Genomic DNA, 16,513 nt, shown 5'->3' on the forward strand with positions numbered 1-16,513 from the left:
TAAGACACAAATTGTATTTATGAACTCGAAGAGCTCAAAAATGTCATAAGTGCAATTTCAACCGTTTAGGTATAGAATTGGTGGGAATTTGCAGGGATGGCCTTCAGGGTCAACCGTTTTCGTAATTTTTTTTAATTTATTAGTGAATTACTTTAGATTTTTTCGAGCGACCTTTTAATATTTAAATTAAAATTCCGTGCATTTTTTTTTTCATTCAGTACAATAATCGATAAAAATATACCACAAGATGAACTAAAAATCAAGCACAATATAGAAAACATAATTTTTTTTTTATTTAATAATTTTGCTTAATCAACTACAACATTTTATGAATATTTCAATAACTCACCGGCCAGGCATGGGTTCGAATCCCAAGCTGGTCTTAGAAGCCAGCTTGGTTTACATTCGACTCTTGCCACGCAGGTTAAGATTTTCACAAACCAAAAAGATCCCAACGTACCAATCCCAACAGTTAAAGTCGTTGACATGACCACAGCAGTTAAAACCGACTCTAAATAATAATTAATTAAAGAAAAAAAAAAATTATGAGCGACCTTTCAAAGTTTAAATTTTGAACTGAAACTTTCAGAAATTCATTTTTTTGGTCTATAAAATTATACCGTAACGAGAAAAAAAATTAATGAAAAAGCAAATTCGATTTTTGACGATATTTGAAATTTAAAAAAATTTGGAGTGACCTCTGAAAAAATTTTTTTTGAGCTGTCTTTTGAAGAGGGCTCTTAATACATAAAAAACTAACATTTTTTCACTCGGAACAAAAAAAAAATTAGGAAAACGGTTGACCCTGAAGGCCATCCCTACAACTTCCTGCTACCTTCGTAATTAAGCGCTCAAAATTGGACTTATTGCGTTTGAGCTCTCCGAGCTCAAAAGTCTGATAGAAGTTTAATAAAACACTATTTTTTGAATTTTCAACCCGCAATAACTTTTTAATGAATGTACCGATCTTCACGTGGCTGGCAGCATTCGACGCAGTTTTCCAAATTCTATGATATATATTCAAACACAAATTGATCAGACTGGAAATGTCGGTGTAATTCGAAAAAAACACTTTTTTTCGATTTCTTTGGTCAACCATAACTCACGAACGAATTAACTGATTTTGACCGGCTTGGTGGCGATCGACGTGGTTTTTTTATGTTAAGAGCTGATTAGTTTTTGGAATTGATCAGTTAAGCCGTTTAAAAGTAATTAAAAAAAAACCACATTTAAAAAAATTTTTTTTCGCAGTTTTTTTAAGATTTCTCAAAATCTATCGCTCCGAATCGGTCTAACTTGCATTCAAAATCTAAGTTTTGTCAAACCCTTTCGAATGGCACCAACTGCGATCAAATCAGTCAAGCCGTTCATAAGTTATGAGAGGTTTACACACACACACACACACACACACACACACACACACACACACACACACACACACACACACACACACACACACACATATATATATATACACACACACACACACAAATACATACATACATACAGACACCATCGCGAGAATAGTCAGGGAAGCTTCTTAGGACTTCAAAGAGTCGAGATCTAATGAAAACTCGATTTTCGAAAAACGGGGTAAAAACAATAACTTCCCGATTTTTGCAAATTTTCAATTTTCTTAGCGGGTAGTTAAAGAAAGTGCCATTCGGCAGCCGAAATGGGAGTAGATTTCATTATGAATAAAAACGAGTGCAACAGCAAATTTCATATTTGACATAGCGGAATAGGACTCAATTTCAAGACAACACATATGATATAGTACTCAAAGTAAAGCTTATTTGATGAGCTTTCTGATGCAATTTACAGAGATTCAATAAGTTATCCCATTCCAAAGTTATTCGAGTTAGAACGTGAAAAAATATGAATATTTATAATTTTTAAAATTTTTAAATCCTGGCATTTCTAAATAATTTTAAGACTACACATATGATATGGTACTCAAATTAAAGCTTATTTAAAGAGCTTTCAAATGCATTTTACAGAATTTCAATAAGTTATCCCATTCAAAGTTATTCGAGTAAGAAAGTGAAGAAATATGAATTTTTATGATTTTCTAAATTTTGAAATCCTGGTATTTCTAAATTACTTGACCGATTAAGCTCATCTTCGAATTTGACTTTGGTATTTATCTGTAGAATAAGTATATTGAGTTTGGTAGAGATCCGTTGTAAATTGGCGACGCTATCGTCGTGACAAGCCACGTTATATCCGATACATATATATATATATATATATATATATATATATATATATATATATATATATATATATATATATATATATGTCGGAGTCACATTTTCAGGGGCGTCAGAATTCAGTGGGCTTGGCGGTTTCATATTTATTTATTTGACGATAATTTAAATATAACACTAACTCGTATAAACAATACAACAGCTACGGATATTCGTAATACAATAAATCGGATAATAACTAATTATCGAGATACAATTTTACAGTAAAGCGCTAGGCAATAAGTCTGAGAACGAATCCGGGGTCAGCAGGATATACTCCACGTCGTTACTCGAGCAATGCTCTACCAGAACTGCCATCTAAGTACACTAAGTACTTCTTCTCTTAAAATATTTCGACAGCCCTCATTGTCTGTCGATACCTTTTCTTCTATCCTGTGACCTCGGCTACGTTTGGTGACCACTGTCACTCCAGACTCAAGCCCATTGCCATAATCATAAAAGAACATAATCGGCTTAAGTCATAAATAATTACTAATATTCTATACTTTAAAATTCTATGCACAACTACTTAAATGACAAACTACAATATTAGGAATTTCCCAGTCTCTGGGAAAACAGCTCGATGCCATCTCCGACATATATATATATACTAGCTGACCTGGCAAACGTTGTTTTGCCATATAAATTATTTCTAGTTTCTAGATAAATTCTAGTGTAGACAAAAAGTAACTTACTTATTATAAGTGTGTAAGTATGTGGTATATGCGTGAAATAGGCATGGAGCGCTATGAACGATAAGGGAATATAAAAATAACAAACGCCAAACAATATTATTTTTAAGTTATTATAGTTTATTTCTTAAAATTACATATCATTTATTAATTACGACAGTAACACTAACAAACAACATCAATCTTTTAATGCTATAGCGTGAATATGCTCAGCTCGTGTATCTTCTGATTGTTCTTGACGCAATTGCTCCATGCTCACACGTGCATCAGCATTTTGTTGCTGTATTTGTTCTTCGGTTCTTTGGGATCTTTTATCTCTAATACTTTTGGACCTACTTGTATTACGGCTCAAATCAGCCCCTTTGCGTTTTCTTGGCATTGCTCACTGTACACAACACATATAAATAGAATTAATGAAATTACTTAATGATGGAAAACGTTATAGTTATAATTAGGGCCAGGATTATAGCGAAAATATTAGTTTTATGAAAAAAAATTTGAAACAAAAATTGTAAAAAATTGAATTTTACTAAAAAATTATTTTGTCATAATTATATCAAATAATTATAAAAAAAAAGTATACTTACAACACAAAAGCCGTTGTTGGTGGGAGCTCGTGACACGTGTTGAGTACTTTTAAGGTTATGTAAATCACTTGTTTAACTAAAACTTGATTAACTGAACTAATCGTGCCAAATTCACTTAAAATTAATAATTTTATTATTATGAATAAAATAGTAATAATTAATAGTTAATATGAGAGTTACACTGAGATAGCAATATGATAATTGTAAACGTTACTACTACACTTAATACATAAACAATAATGATGGCCGAAAACTGTGTAGGGAGTGAGAGAAGTCTTATTGTGTCAGTGAAACAGGAGACCGGCTTCAGCCTCATCCCTACTCCGTGCTGTTTACTTAGAAGTAACACCGGTATAGTGTGGCATTTCACTCACCAGTAAAGGTGCGGCAAATTTTAAGAATCTAAGATTGGTAACACTAAGCATATATCAGGAATAAACTTTAATAATAAAAATAAATGTTTATTTTCATAAAAAAAATTTTAGATTTGCCATAAGCTAAGGGAAATTTTAATCGAATTACAGTTAAAAACACGATAATTGATCAGTTATCGAGCGGGATGAAAAATGATTAAATTACCAAAATGGCTATAAAAAAATAGGGGTTGGTGATAAAAAAGTAAAAATTTAGGGTTGTATGTATTTTTTAATGCCACATGATAAAAAAATAAAAACAAAAAATTTCGTCCAAAAAAAATTTAAAAAAAATTTTAAGGGTGAACAACCCTTATCACTTAGGGGTATGAAAAATAGATAGTAGCTGATTTTCAGACCTACTGAATACGCATATAAAATTTGGTAAAAATTGGTAAAGCCGTTTCGGAGGAGTACGGTAACTAAAAATGTGACATGGAAATTTTATATATTGGATATATATATATATATATATATATATATATATACTAGCTGACCCGGCAAACGTTGTTTTGCCATATAAATAATTTCCTAGTAATTTCTAGTGTAGACAAAAAATAGCTTACTTATTGTAAGTATGTATGTATGTTAGAATGTGTATATTGTATGTATGTAAGAATGTGGTATATGCGTGAAATAAGCATGGAGCGCTGTGAACGATGAGGGAATATAAAAATAACAAAAGGCAAACATTATTTTTAAGTTATTATAATTTATTCCTTAAAATTATATATCATTAATTAAACAATTACGACAGTAACACTATTAAACAATATCAATCTCTTAATGCTATAGCGTGAACAATATTTTTTGTTAGTCCATCTTTAGCTAACACAAACAAACTGGATGGTTTACCCACTCGAGAGCATGCCACGTATAATTGTCCGTGTGAAAAACATGGTGTTCTCAAATCTAATCCACAAACAGACATCGTTTGACCTTGGGATTTGTTGATAGTCATTGCAAATGCCAATCTAATCGGAAACTGAATACGTTTGAATTGAATTGGCACATCTGTAGGTTTAATAGGAATCCGTGAATCGATGTATCTGTTGTCGTTGTTGGTCATTTGTTCTTCGTCTATTGACTGTGAAACGGCGTGATTGTCGTTGTTCTAATCTTCTGACTTCATTGCGTTCAGCTCGTGTATCTTCTGGCTCTTCTTGATGCAATTGCGCCATTCTGACACGTGCATCAGTATTTTGTTGCTGGATTTGTTTTTCTGTTCTTTCGAATCTGCTATTTCGCAAGTTTCGAGCTTTACTTGTACTGCGGCTCAAATCAGCCCCTTTGCGTTTTCTTGGCATTGCTCACTGTACAAAACATACATAAATAGAATTAATGAAATTATTTAATGATGAAAAATGTTAAAAGTATAATTAGGGCCAGGATTTTTGCCGCAGTTTTGAAATGATTAGTTTTAATTTATGAAATTATAACAAAAATATAAGTTTTATGGAAAAATTTTTCAAACAAAAGTAAAAAATTAAATTTTATGAAAACGTTGTCTCTTATAATTTTTTCATACAACCAATATTTCCATTGACATTTCAAAATAAAGATTCATAATGATTGATTTTTTGAAAACTATGAAAATCTTAATTGTTCAATTACATTTTTTTAATAAAATTAAATTAAAATTACATTTTTATAAGATCAACAACATTTTCGATATAAATAAAAAAAAGTATACTTACAACACAAAATCCGTTGTTATTGGAAGCTCGTGTCACGTGTTGATTACTTTTGAGGTTATAAAATCACTTGATTAACTAATCGTGCAAAATACACTCAAAATTGATAATTTAATTATTATTGATAAAATAGGAATGATTAAAAGTTAATATGAGAGTTACACTGAGATAGCAAAATAATAATTGTCAACGTTACTACTACACTTGATGCATAAACAATAATGATGGCCGACAACTGTGTAGGGAGTGAGAAAGAAAGAAGACCGGCTCGTTCTTATTAAATGACGATTGATCAGTTTTTGACCGGAGAGGAAAAATGATTAAATTACTTGATCGTAGAAGGGTGAAAATTGAGGATTGTATGTATTTTTGTATGTTGTATCATAAAGAAATAGAAATTAAAAATTTTGTCTAAAAAATAAAAAAAAAATTTAGGGGTGGACTACCGCTAACATTTAGGGGAATGAAAAATAGATGTTGGCCGATTCTCATAGATACCGGATAAGCACAAAAAATTTCATCAAAATCGGTCAAGCCGTTTCGGAGGAGTATGGCAACGAAAACTGTGACACGAGAATTTTATATATTAGATATATATATATATCTATCTATGTATATATATATATATATATATATATATATATATATATATATATGCTATATATATACATACATATATAAACTTTTGAACCATATGCATTTTCCGACTCAGCTCGACGAGTGTAGTCGAAATATACCAAAATTTTTTAAAAGTTCCGTCATGAGGACCAATGCAATAGTTAGATTTCTATGAAATCTATTGAAAATAGTCGGTTTTTTTGCGCTACCCTACTCTCCATACATGAAAAAGAAATGATTTAGAAGTTCCAAGATTCTGGTTTCAGATCTTCCGGGCAAACATCTGTAAGGGCTGTTAGTATAGAATTAACTCTTACAAATAACGGAACAAAATAACTTTTCCCTTTTTTTCGTTTATATAGACTAAAATCTATTACTTCTGCTCTTGAAGTTGAAGAAAATCGAAGTAGTTTTCTTTATTTTCCACCCGGGTAATATAATGAAATAATGTAACGTGCAAAAAGCAAAGTCTTGACGGTTTTGACTGACCGCGTTCTACTAACTTCATAAGACCAAGTTGAGCGCATTAAAGTTTCAAGACAAAATTTATTCTGAACGGCTAGTACACTACATACGGTAACTTGAATTTAGTTTAAATTAAATTTATTTCACCTAATTTTTTAAATTAACTTTGTGCATTTGTGGTATTTTGCTAAACAGTCGTAGACTTCACTTCGCAGATTATCATCGCGAAAAACAAATAATTGTTGAATAAAATATATTGCATAGTATTATACTTAGTTAGTTCTTATGCAGCCAGAATAATTAATTTAGCACATGTTTCCGGGGCACATGTCATGGGCCTTCGGTTCGTGCTAAAAAAGTTGTCCTTGCCACATCATGACCCTAGTATCATTTGTTTTGGACATGATTCTTTGGCCAGAAAGTTGACCATGCCGTGGAAACAGAATCGGACAATTCTTGACTCAGACACAACTAAGATTATTTGTCCAGACTGGCGACAGACTTGGACTAGATTTTAAAATAGAATCTTGAATGTTATTTAGTTAAGGTTAGTGACAGGTCTGTAGCCAGAATTTCTTCAGATTGTTGGTAAAGAAGTTTGACCCAGACTTGCGCGGGAAACGAAAAAGACTAACAGTGCGCATTATTATTGTACTAAAATAAGAATGAGAACTTCTGCCTTCACAACTCAGTCTCAAAAAGTGGTGGTGGGGATCCCCACCATTTCTAGCCATTTTCTGGACGAATTCTGGTCCCAGTCTTGCCCAAGAATCTTGGACAAATATCTGGAGCGATTCTTCGACGATTCTTGAAGAATGATCTACCGTAAATTTCTTGTCTAAGAATTGTAAAAATCTATATACAGACACTTCATCACGATTCTTGAGCCAAACCAGCCCAAGACTTGAACCAAATTACTATTCGGTGACTATCTTAAGTATTCTAATTATGCAGGTGACCCTTCATAATTTCTCAGCCAATAATGTCTTGGCAAATATATCTCAGACAATAATATCTTAAGATAAAAAGATCTCTAGCCAAAAACATCTTCACCAAAAAGGCCTCACTAAACCATCTCATAACAAATTTTTCTCGACTATCAACATCTCATCATTACGGTAACAAGCTTATGTGTTGGTCTAATATCGAATAAACACACACAAAAACCATGATAAAAAGGGCACAACACGGTAACAAGCTTATGTGTTGGTCTAATGTCTACTGTTGGTCTAACGATAATATTGTTTGTTCATAATGAAATGTAAGTAAATAATTTATATGATGGCGTATGTAGTAATTTTAATGTCTCAATAATTTTCTTATAATTAGGGAACATTACGATTCAGCCTATTTCCGAGTAAACACACATTCAAATCATGTTAAAAGGGCACAACACGATTATGCGCTGAGAATTATTGACGTGGAACCAATTATGCAACATACTATTTCCATTTCTGGATGACCTTGAACCTCCTTAAACTCTAATTTTTTGATAAAACCATGAATTGTATTTTTTTCAGTTTTATCTATGGTTAAAGAGATTTTAGTGAAGTTGTTATCAATTTGACTACTAAAAAAATTTTAGAATAATTCTAGACAAAAAACTTAACTGTTTCTCAACTAATTGCGTTCAATTTTAATTTTGAAAAATAATAAAAAGCTAAGTGATACATGCGATTAAATGGACAATAAAAGTCTATATTTCTTAAAAATAGCTCCAAAAACAGCATTATTATTATTTAAATTTTCATAATTTGAAAGAAGTTTTCAGCTTCAAATAATTATAAATTATAATTTGAATATTTGTTTCCTCTACTATACTTCTGTTATCGCTAAACCCTCCTCAAATTACAAATATTGATGAAATGACTAATGTTAGGCGTGACTATTATTTCTTCTTATTATACTTACAATACCTCGTGGGTTATATTTTGACCCAAAAAATGCTTCCTTTGGTTCAAACAATTAAATTTTTGCAAAAAATTAGGAGTTAACATTTTTCAGTTATAAATATTTGATCACCACAGTTGAAACGGAAAAAAAAAATTAGGAAAACGGTTGATCCTGAAGGCCATCCCTGCAACTTCCCGCCAATTCCATACTTAAACGCTTGAAATTGCACTTATGATATTTCTGAGCTCTTCGAGCTCAAAAATACAATTTGTGTGTTATTTTGAGCTCTCCGAACTCAAAGAAATAGCTTTTGTATGCTTTTGAGCTCTTCGAGTTTACAAGTCTGATAGAAGTTTGATAAAACACTATTTTTCAAATTTTCAAACCACAATAACTTTTGAATAAATCAACCGATTTTCACGCGGTTGGCGGTATTCGACGCAATTTTTTGAGCCTCATGAATAATCTTTAAGTTTAATTTGATCGAACTAGGGATTTCGGGGCAATTCCTAAAAAACACTTTTTTCGGTTTTCTTTCGTCAACGATAACTCACGAACGAATCAACCGATTTCGACCGGGTTGGCGGCGATCGACGTGGTTTTTTGATGTTAAGAGCTGAGTAGTTTTTGGGATCAGTCGGTTAAGCCGTTTAAAAGTTATTTTAAAGAAACCACTTTTGAAAAAATTTTTTTTGTAGTTTTTTTAAGATTTCTCAAAATCTACCGATACGAATCGATCCAAATTGTATTCAAAATCTAAGTTCAGTTAAGCCCTTTCGAATGACACTAACTGCGATTAAATTGGTCAAGCCGCACAAAAGTTATGAGAGGTTTACATAGATCCATACACACACACACACACACACACACACACACGCACACACACACACACACATACATACATACATACGGACATCATCGCGAATACATTCAGGGAAGCTTCCTATCTAGGTAACATGTGCTTGAGCAAGATTTAAGTACCAGTGTCTTGAGCAAAACCCCTAGTTGCTAGTGTCTTTTTCTACATATCGGTCTTGTTCAAGTTCATGTAGAAAGAATTGGTTCAAGATTTATATATAACTAGCTCAAGACATCTTGTGCAAGAATATGAGACAAGTCTAATGCAAGGTGCATTGAAAAACTTTCTGACGGATTTTTTGAATCAGAAACTCACAACAGACACTTACCCATGACTTGCTCAAGATTTGCTCAAGATCCGTAATTCTCAGTAATTTGTTCATTTCTAAAGCATTTGTCAACCAAAAACTAACAGCAAATGTTAAAGTGTGACTTTTTCAAGATTTGCTCAAGATGCATGATGCATTATATATTTTATAGCACTTTTTCCCCTCCACTACTTGAAGATATATTGATTCAGTGGTGCTCATTTTAAAGTAATTTTGTCTTGATTGATAAAACAGTAGGTCTATACTCTAAGAGGTTAAGCTGAATGATATCCGCTGATCCTGTAGTAAATATAGGAGGGGTAGAATGATGCAAATGGTCATTCGAAAACATTTGATCTTGAGCAGATCTTGAGCAAGTCTTGCACAAGTATATTCAGCATGCTTCTGGTGTTCTTATCTTTCTAGTTTTTCTCAAGAATTGATATGGTTAGTTTATCGATAAGCATCTTCAGATTTTCTTAATTTTCTTACACAATTCTTGAGCTATAATCTGACCGAAAGTTCTTGTATAAGGCTTGTTCAAGACTTGTCAATTGAATTTGCTACAAGTATCTGGAGCAAGACCCATAGGTAGAAAAAGACACTAACAACTATCGAAATTGAGACCAGATTTGCTCAAGCCTTGAAAAAGATTGCTATATGGGTAGGACCTCGAAACGTCGAGATCTGATGAAAACTCGGTTTTCGAAAAACGCGGTAAAACCAATAACTTTCCGATTTTTGAAAATTTTCAATTTTCTTAGCGTGAAGTTAAAATAATACTGGAAAGCGGTTGAATTTGCAATTAAATAAGCTGTTCGAGAGCATAAATAGAGATTTTATGTACAGATTTTTAAGCTCGAAAATAGTTTTCCCTTATATTATTAAAAAATTAGGAAAACGGTTGACCCTAAAGGCCATCCCTGCAACTTCCCGCTAACTTTATACCTAAGCGCTCAAAATTTCACCTATTTTTTTTTGAGCTCGAAGAGCTCAAAAATATCATTTTTGGTTTGTTTTGAGCTCTCCGAGCTCAAAGAGATAACTGTTCTATGCTTTTGAGCTCTTCGAGCTCAAAAGTCTGATAGACGTTTCATATTACACTATTTTTAAAATTTTTAAACCGTAATAACTTTTGAATGAATCAACTGATTTTCTCGCGGTTTACGGCATTCAACGCAGTTTTTTGAGCTTCTTAAGAAATTTTAGAGCGCAAACTGGTCAAACCAAAAATTTCATAAAAATTCTAAAAAAAACATTTTTTTCAATTTTTTTCGACAACGATATCTCACGAACGAATCAACCGATTTTGACCGGACTGGTGGCGATCGACGTGGTTTTTTGAGGTTTAGAGCTGATTAGTTTTTGGAATTGATCGATAGAGCGGTTTGAAAGTTATTAAAAAAAACGGATTTTTGGAAATTTTATTTTTGAGATTTCTCCAAATTTATCGACTCAAATTTTTCAAACTAGTATCAGAAATCTAAGGGCAATGAAACTCTTTAGAACGCAGCTTATTTCGATTGAATCGGATAAGCCGTTCAAAAGTTATGAGAGATTTACACACACACACACACACACACACACACACACACACACACACACACACACACACACACACACACACACACACACACACACACACACACACACACACACACACACACACACACACACACACACACACACACACACACACACACACACACACACACATACATACATACATACATACAGTCACGGTGACATCACCGCAGGAATAGTCAGAGAAACTTTATAGAACCTCGAAACGTCGAGATCTGATGAAAACTCAATTTTCGAAAAACGGGGTGAAAACAATAACTTCCCGATTTTCGAAAACTTTCAATTTTTTTAGCGGGAAGTTAAAAAAGTTCAACTAAACTTGAAATATTTTCTTACAATTATCGTTAAAAATTAAGTTTCATAGATGTAAAGATGGGCAGTGTGAATAAAGAGAATGTGTGAGTGGTTAAATCTTCGAGTTAATGATAAAGTATACTCTTGCATTTATTATTTCGGTTTATTTGGCAAGTGTAGGTTTTCATCGGGTGATTTAAGTTCAGAGCTCGATGATGAACCAGAAAGCGACTCTAGGGTGGCCTCCATGGTACGCCAAGACTCAACAACTCCTCACCAAGGCACTCCGGATCGTGCATTGTTAACTCAATCCAATGCTACTCTACCATCTGGCCAGCCCCCAGTTTCATCAACACCATCTTCTGGTGGCAATATTAGTGGGACAAGTGATCTTAGCCTTAATCTTAGACATGGATCAAGAACTACTAGCGCACCTTCGTCACCAGCAAAAACTCGTGAAAGTCTTTTACAGAGAGTACAAAGTCTTACTGGAGCAGCTCGTGATCAGGTATAAATATTTTAATTTTAGAATTTTTTTGAACTGCATAAAAAAGTGACATCGAGTTTTTTAACTGAAATGTCAACAACATAACATTATTTTATATACCATGTGAGTTTAAAAATAATAATGAGTATATAATTCAAAGTTAAGACGTGCCTTATGTTTTACTTATTTTTCTTGTTCGAAAAATTCGAATTTTATGGATTTAAGATAAGATCTTTTTCAATTAAGGCATATAAATTATCGATCAAAGATTTCTTAAGCTAATGAGTTAAAAATGAAAACGAGAACATTTTGAGACAAGACAATCGGTTATCTTCGTAATAATTCTCTTGAATCAAGAGCATTTTTCTCGAGTCGATAATTTTTATAGAAGTAAAGCAATTGTAATCATATTAGGACTTATATCAGGTTCATTATATTATTATGTTAAATCACGAATATTATTGTACTTTTTAAACACTCTTAAATGCTTGATTACGATAATTTATGAAATTATACTAAATTATGAAATTAAAAAAATAACAATTAATTCCAGGGTGCATCGATTCTCGGGGCAGCCGTAAGTGGATCAAATCGAGGCCATGCATATAATAAAGATCGCTGTTTTACCCTGCTAGTCATCGATGATCAGAACACTGATTGGAGTAAGTATTTTCGAGGACGCAGGCTCCATGGGGACTATGAAATTCGAGTTGAGCAGGCTGAATTTCGAGAGCTTTCTTTAACAGCTAATGAATTAGGGACAATGGTGTCGATGGCCGTCTTCCGTAATGGTTCTAAAGTTATAAGGTAAGACAAATTGGAATAATATTAATATAAATAAAGTTTCGAATAAAAATTCACTACCCGGCAAAAAATGATCAGTTATGATCAGATATGAACAGGCATGAGTCTTCAGGTCATGCCATGTCAGATCAGATATGAAAAATGACCGGGTCTGACCTGATCTGGTCAGGCATGTTTATGTCTGATCAGATCTGTTCATATCTGACTCGATCAGGTCCATAAAAAAAATCTGGAAAACGGTTGACCCTAAAGGCCATCCCTGCAACTTCTCGCTAACTCCATATCTAAGCGCTTAAAATTGCACTTATCATATTTCTGAGCTTTTCGAGCTCAAAGAGTTAGCTGTTCTAAGCTTTTGAGCTCTTCGAGCTCAAAAGTCTGATAGAAGTTTAATAAAACAGTATTTTTTGAATTTTCAAGCCGCAATAACTTCTGAATGAATGAACCGATTTTCACACGGTTGGCAGTATTCCAGGCAGTTTTTCAAATTCTATGGTATACTTTTGAACAAAAACTGATTGAACTGAAAATTTTAGAGAAATTTGAAAAATTCACTTTTTCCGAGTTTGTTCGACAACGATCTCACGAACCAATCAACCGATTTTCACCTTCTTGGTGGCGATCGACGTGGTTTTTCGGGCTCTAATAATTATTTTATTTCATCAAAAACGATCTAAAAAAAAATGTTGAAGTGATGTAAGAAAAACACTTTTTTCGAAATTTTTCGTTTTCAATAACTCTCAAACGAATCAACAAATTTTGACGGAACTGGTGTCAATCGACGTGGTTTTTCAAATTTAAGAGCGGATTAGTTTTTGGAATTGATCGGTCGAGCCGTTTAAAAGTTATTCCAAAGAAACGATTTTTTGAGTTTTATTTTGGAGATTTCTCAAAATCTAGCAAACCGAATCGATTCAAATTTTCTCGAAATTTAATGGCAATGATATTTTTTGGATCGCCACCTATTTCGATCCGATCGGTCGAGCCGTTCAAAAGTTATAAAAGGTTTACATACACACACACACACACACACACACACACACACACACACACACACACACACACAAATACAGCCGCACGGACACCATCGCGGGAATAGTCAGGGAAGCTTCCTGTGACTTTGAAACGTCGAGATCCGATGAAAACTCGATTTTCGCAAAACGGGGTGAAACCAATAACTTCCCGATTTTTGAAAATTTTCAATTTTCTTAGTGGGAAGTTAAAAAAAATTAGGAAAATGGTTGACCCTAATGGCCATCCTTGCAACTTCCTGCTATCTCGATACCTAAGCGCTCAACATTTGTCGTTGAGCTCAAAAATATAGTTTTTGTGTCATTATGAGCTCTCCAAACTCAAATCGATAGCTGTTCTATACTTTGAGGTTCTTCGAGCTCAAAAGTCTGATAGAAGTTTAATGAAACAGTATTTTTTGAATTTTCAAACTGCGATAATTTCTGAATGAATGAATCGATTTTCACGCGGTTAGCAGTATTCCACGCAATTGTTCAAATTTTATGATATACTTTTGAACACAAACTGATCGAACCGAAAATCCTAGAGAAATTTGAAAAATTCATTTTTTCTAAATTTTTTCGACAACGATAACTCACGAACCAGTCAACCAATTTTTACGTTCTTGGTGGCGATCGACGTGGTTTTTTAGGCTCTAATAAGTATTTTATTTCATCAAAAACGATCCAAAAAGAAATGTCGAAGTTATGTGAAAAAAAAACACTTTTTTCGAAATTTTTCGTTTTCGATTATTCTCAAACGAATCAACCGATTTTGACGGGACTGGTGGCAATCAACGTGGTTTTTTAAATTTAAGAGCGGATTAGTTTTTGAAATTGATCGGTCGAGCCGTTTAGAAGTTATTCCAAAGAAACGATTTTTTCAAAATTTTATTTTTGAGATTTCTCAAAATGTAGCGAACCGAATCGATTCAAATTTTTACGAAATTTAATGGCAATAATATTCTTTGGATCGCCACCTATTTCGATCCGATCGGTCGAGCCGTTCAAAAGTTATAAGAGGTTTACATACATACATACACACACACACACACACACACACACACACACACACACACACACACACTCACACACAAAAACACACACACACAAATACAGCCGCACGGACACCATCGCGGGAATAGTCAGGGAAGCTTCCTGTGACCTTAAAACGTCGAGATCTGATGAAAACTAGATTTTCGCAAAACGAGGTGAAGCCAGTAACTTCCCGATTTTTGAAAATTTTCAATTTTCATAGCGGGAAGTTAAAAAAAGTGACGAACTTTGAAAAAATAACGATTTTGCTAAAAAAAAACCGATTATTTTATAGAATTGATCATATTTAATTTTTTTTATGTATTTTTTCGAAAAGTTCATTCAAAAACAAAAATTTTTAAAAAAAAAAGGTACCCAAAGGTCAATGTCTAAAAAAGTTATGGCTATTTAAAAATAAAAAAGCCATTTTTTTCAAAAATTTATAACTTTTTTTGGGTTGGATAAAAAATTTGAAAAAATTCTCAAAAATGTCTTACAAAAGAAAGAAAAGAATATAAAAGTTTCAGCTAAATCTAAAGGAGTCGGGTTTAAAAGTGGTCGATTTGGCATGGAATACCCCATATACATGTAATATAACTCGGGATGTTGCCGCGATTGTGTCTACAGTTTTTGACGGATCTAGATGAAATTTGTTACACATATTCTTTTGGTAACCGTGAATGAGTTCGAAGATGAGCGAAATCCGTCAATAAGTTTAAAAATGGTAGCTCTTCAAAATTATCAAAATAGTAAAAATTACGTTTTCGGTGACTTCGTTTATGTATAACTTTTGATAGAAAAAAGATAGCTAATTTTTGATAAATCCATATGAAAGCTCACAGAATCACCTCTAATTTGACGTAAATAACGTTAACTTTTTGACGATTATTAGTTCTTCATCGAAGGTAAGAGTTCAATTAAACCACCTTCAGGCAATGTGTAATACAACCTAATTATGTATGTTAAAATAAATTTCATTCAATATCAGACGAAAGTAATTGAGATAAGATGATAATTTATTCTATGAAATCTACCTTCTATTTCGGGTGTGGCCGAATGGTGTTTTTAGTAGATTTCATAGAAATCTAACTATTGCATTGGTCCTCATGATGGAACTTTTAAAAAATTTTGTTATATTTCGACTATACTCGTCGAGCTGAGTCGGAAAATGCATATAGTTCAAAAGTTTATATATGTATTAGAGTGTTTCAAAAAAACAAACTATTTTTTTTTTTTCGAAGAACTTTGAAAATTCTTCAGAGTATCCCTAATCGAAGACATTGTGAAAATCTCAGCCCTTAATATTAATGTATAGAGGTGGCTGTAATTAATTTTTTATTTCCATTTAAATAACATAGAAAAAAAATTTTTTTTACTTTTGAATTTTGCTAGTCAACAACGAAGCATTTTATAGCTATGATCGATACATATTCTTGTAGGAAATTTAACGATCTACAAAAATTTTCTAAATGAATATATGCGTACGGAGAACCATTTCGGAGTTATCAGGCCTTAAACATCG

At 32.8% G+C, this 16,513-nt stretch overlaps 1 protein-coding gene and 1 long non-coding RNA gene across 6 annotated transcripts in view; one reads left to right on the forward strand and one right to left on the reverse strand.

Moving 5' to 3' along the window:
* Positions 1-16,513, forward strand: part of LOC123262022 (synapsin-like) — a 118,861-nt gene that overhangs the window by 58,814 nt on the left and 43,534 nt on the right. For all 5 annotated transcript variants that reach the window (XM_044723996.1, XM_044723995.1, XM_044723997.1 and 2 more), the window contains 2 exons: positions 11,836-12,163; positions 12,696-12,949. In XM_044723996.1, the coding sequence (XP_044579931.1) occupies positions 11,903-12,163; positions 12,696-12,949 (515 nt within the window). In that variant the 5' untranslated portion in view covers positions 11,836-11,902. The remainder of the gene's footprint in view (positions 1-11,835; positions 12,164-12,695; positions 12,950-16,513) is intronic.
* On the reverse strand, positions 5,062-5,680 carry LOC123262037. The gene is made up of 2 exons (XR_006508830.1): positions 5,639-5,680; positions 5,062-5,254 (listed from the first exon to the last, which is right to left on the reverse strand). It is a non-coding gene; the product is annotated as an uncharacterized LOC123262037 (long non-coding RNA).

Source organism: Cotesia glomerata, linkage group LG3 (genome assembly GCF_020080835.1).
Source record: "Cotesia glomerata isolate CgM1 linkage group LG3, MPM_Cglom_v2.3, whole genome shotgun sequence".
Taxonomy (NCBI): domain Eukaryota; kingdom Metazoa; phylum Arthropoda; class Insecta; order Hymenoptera; family Braconidae; genus Cotesia; species Cotesia glomerata.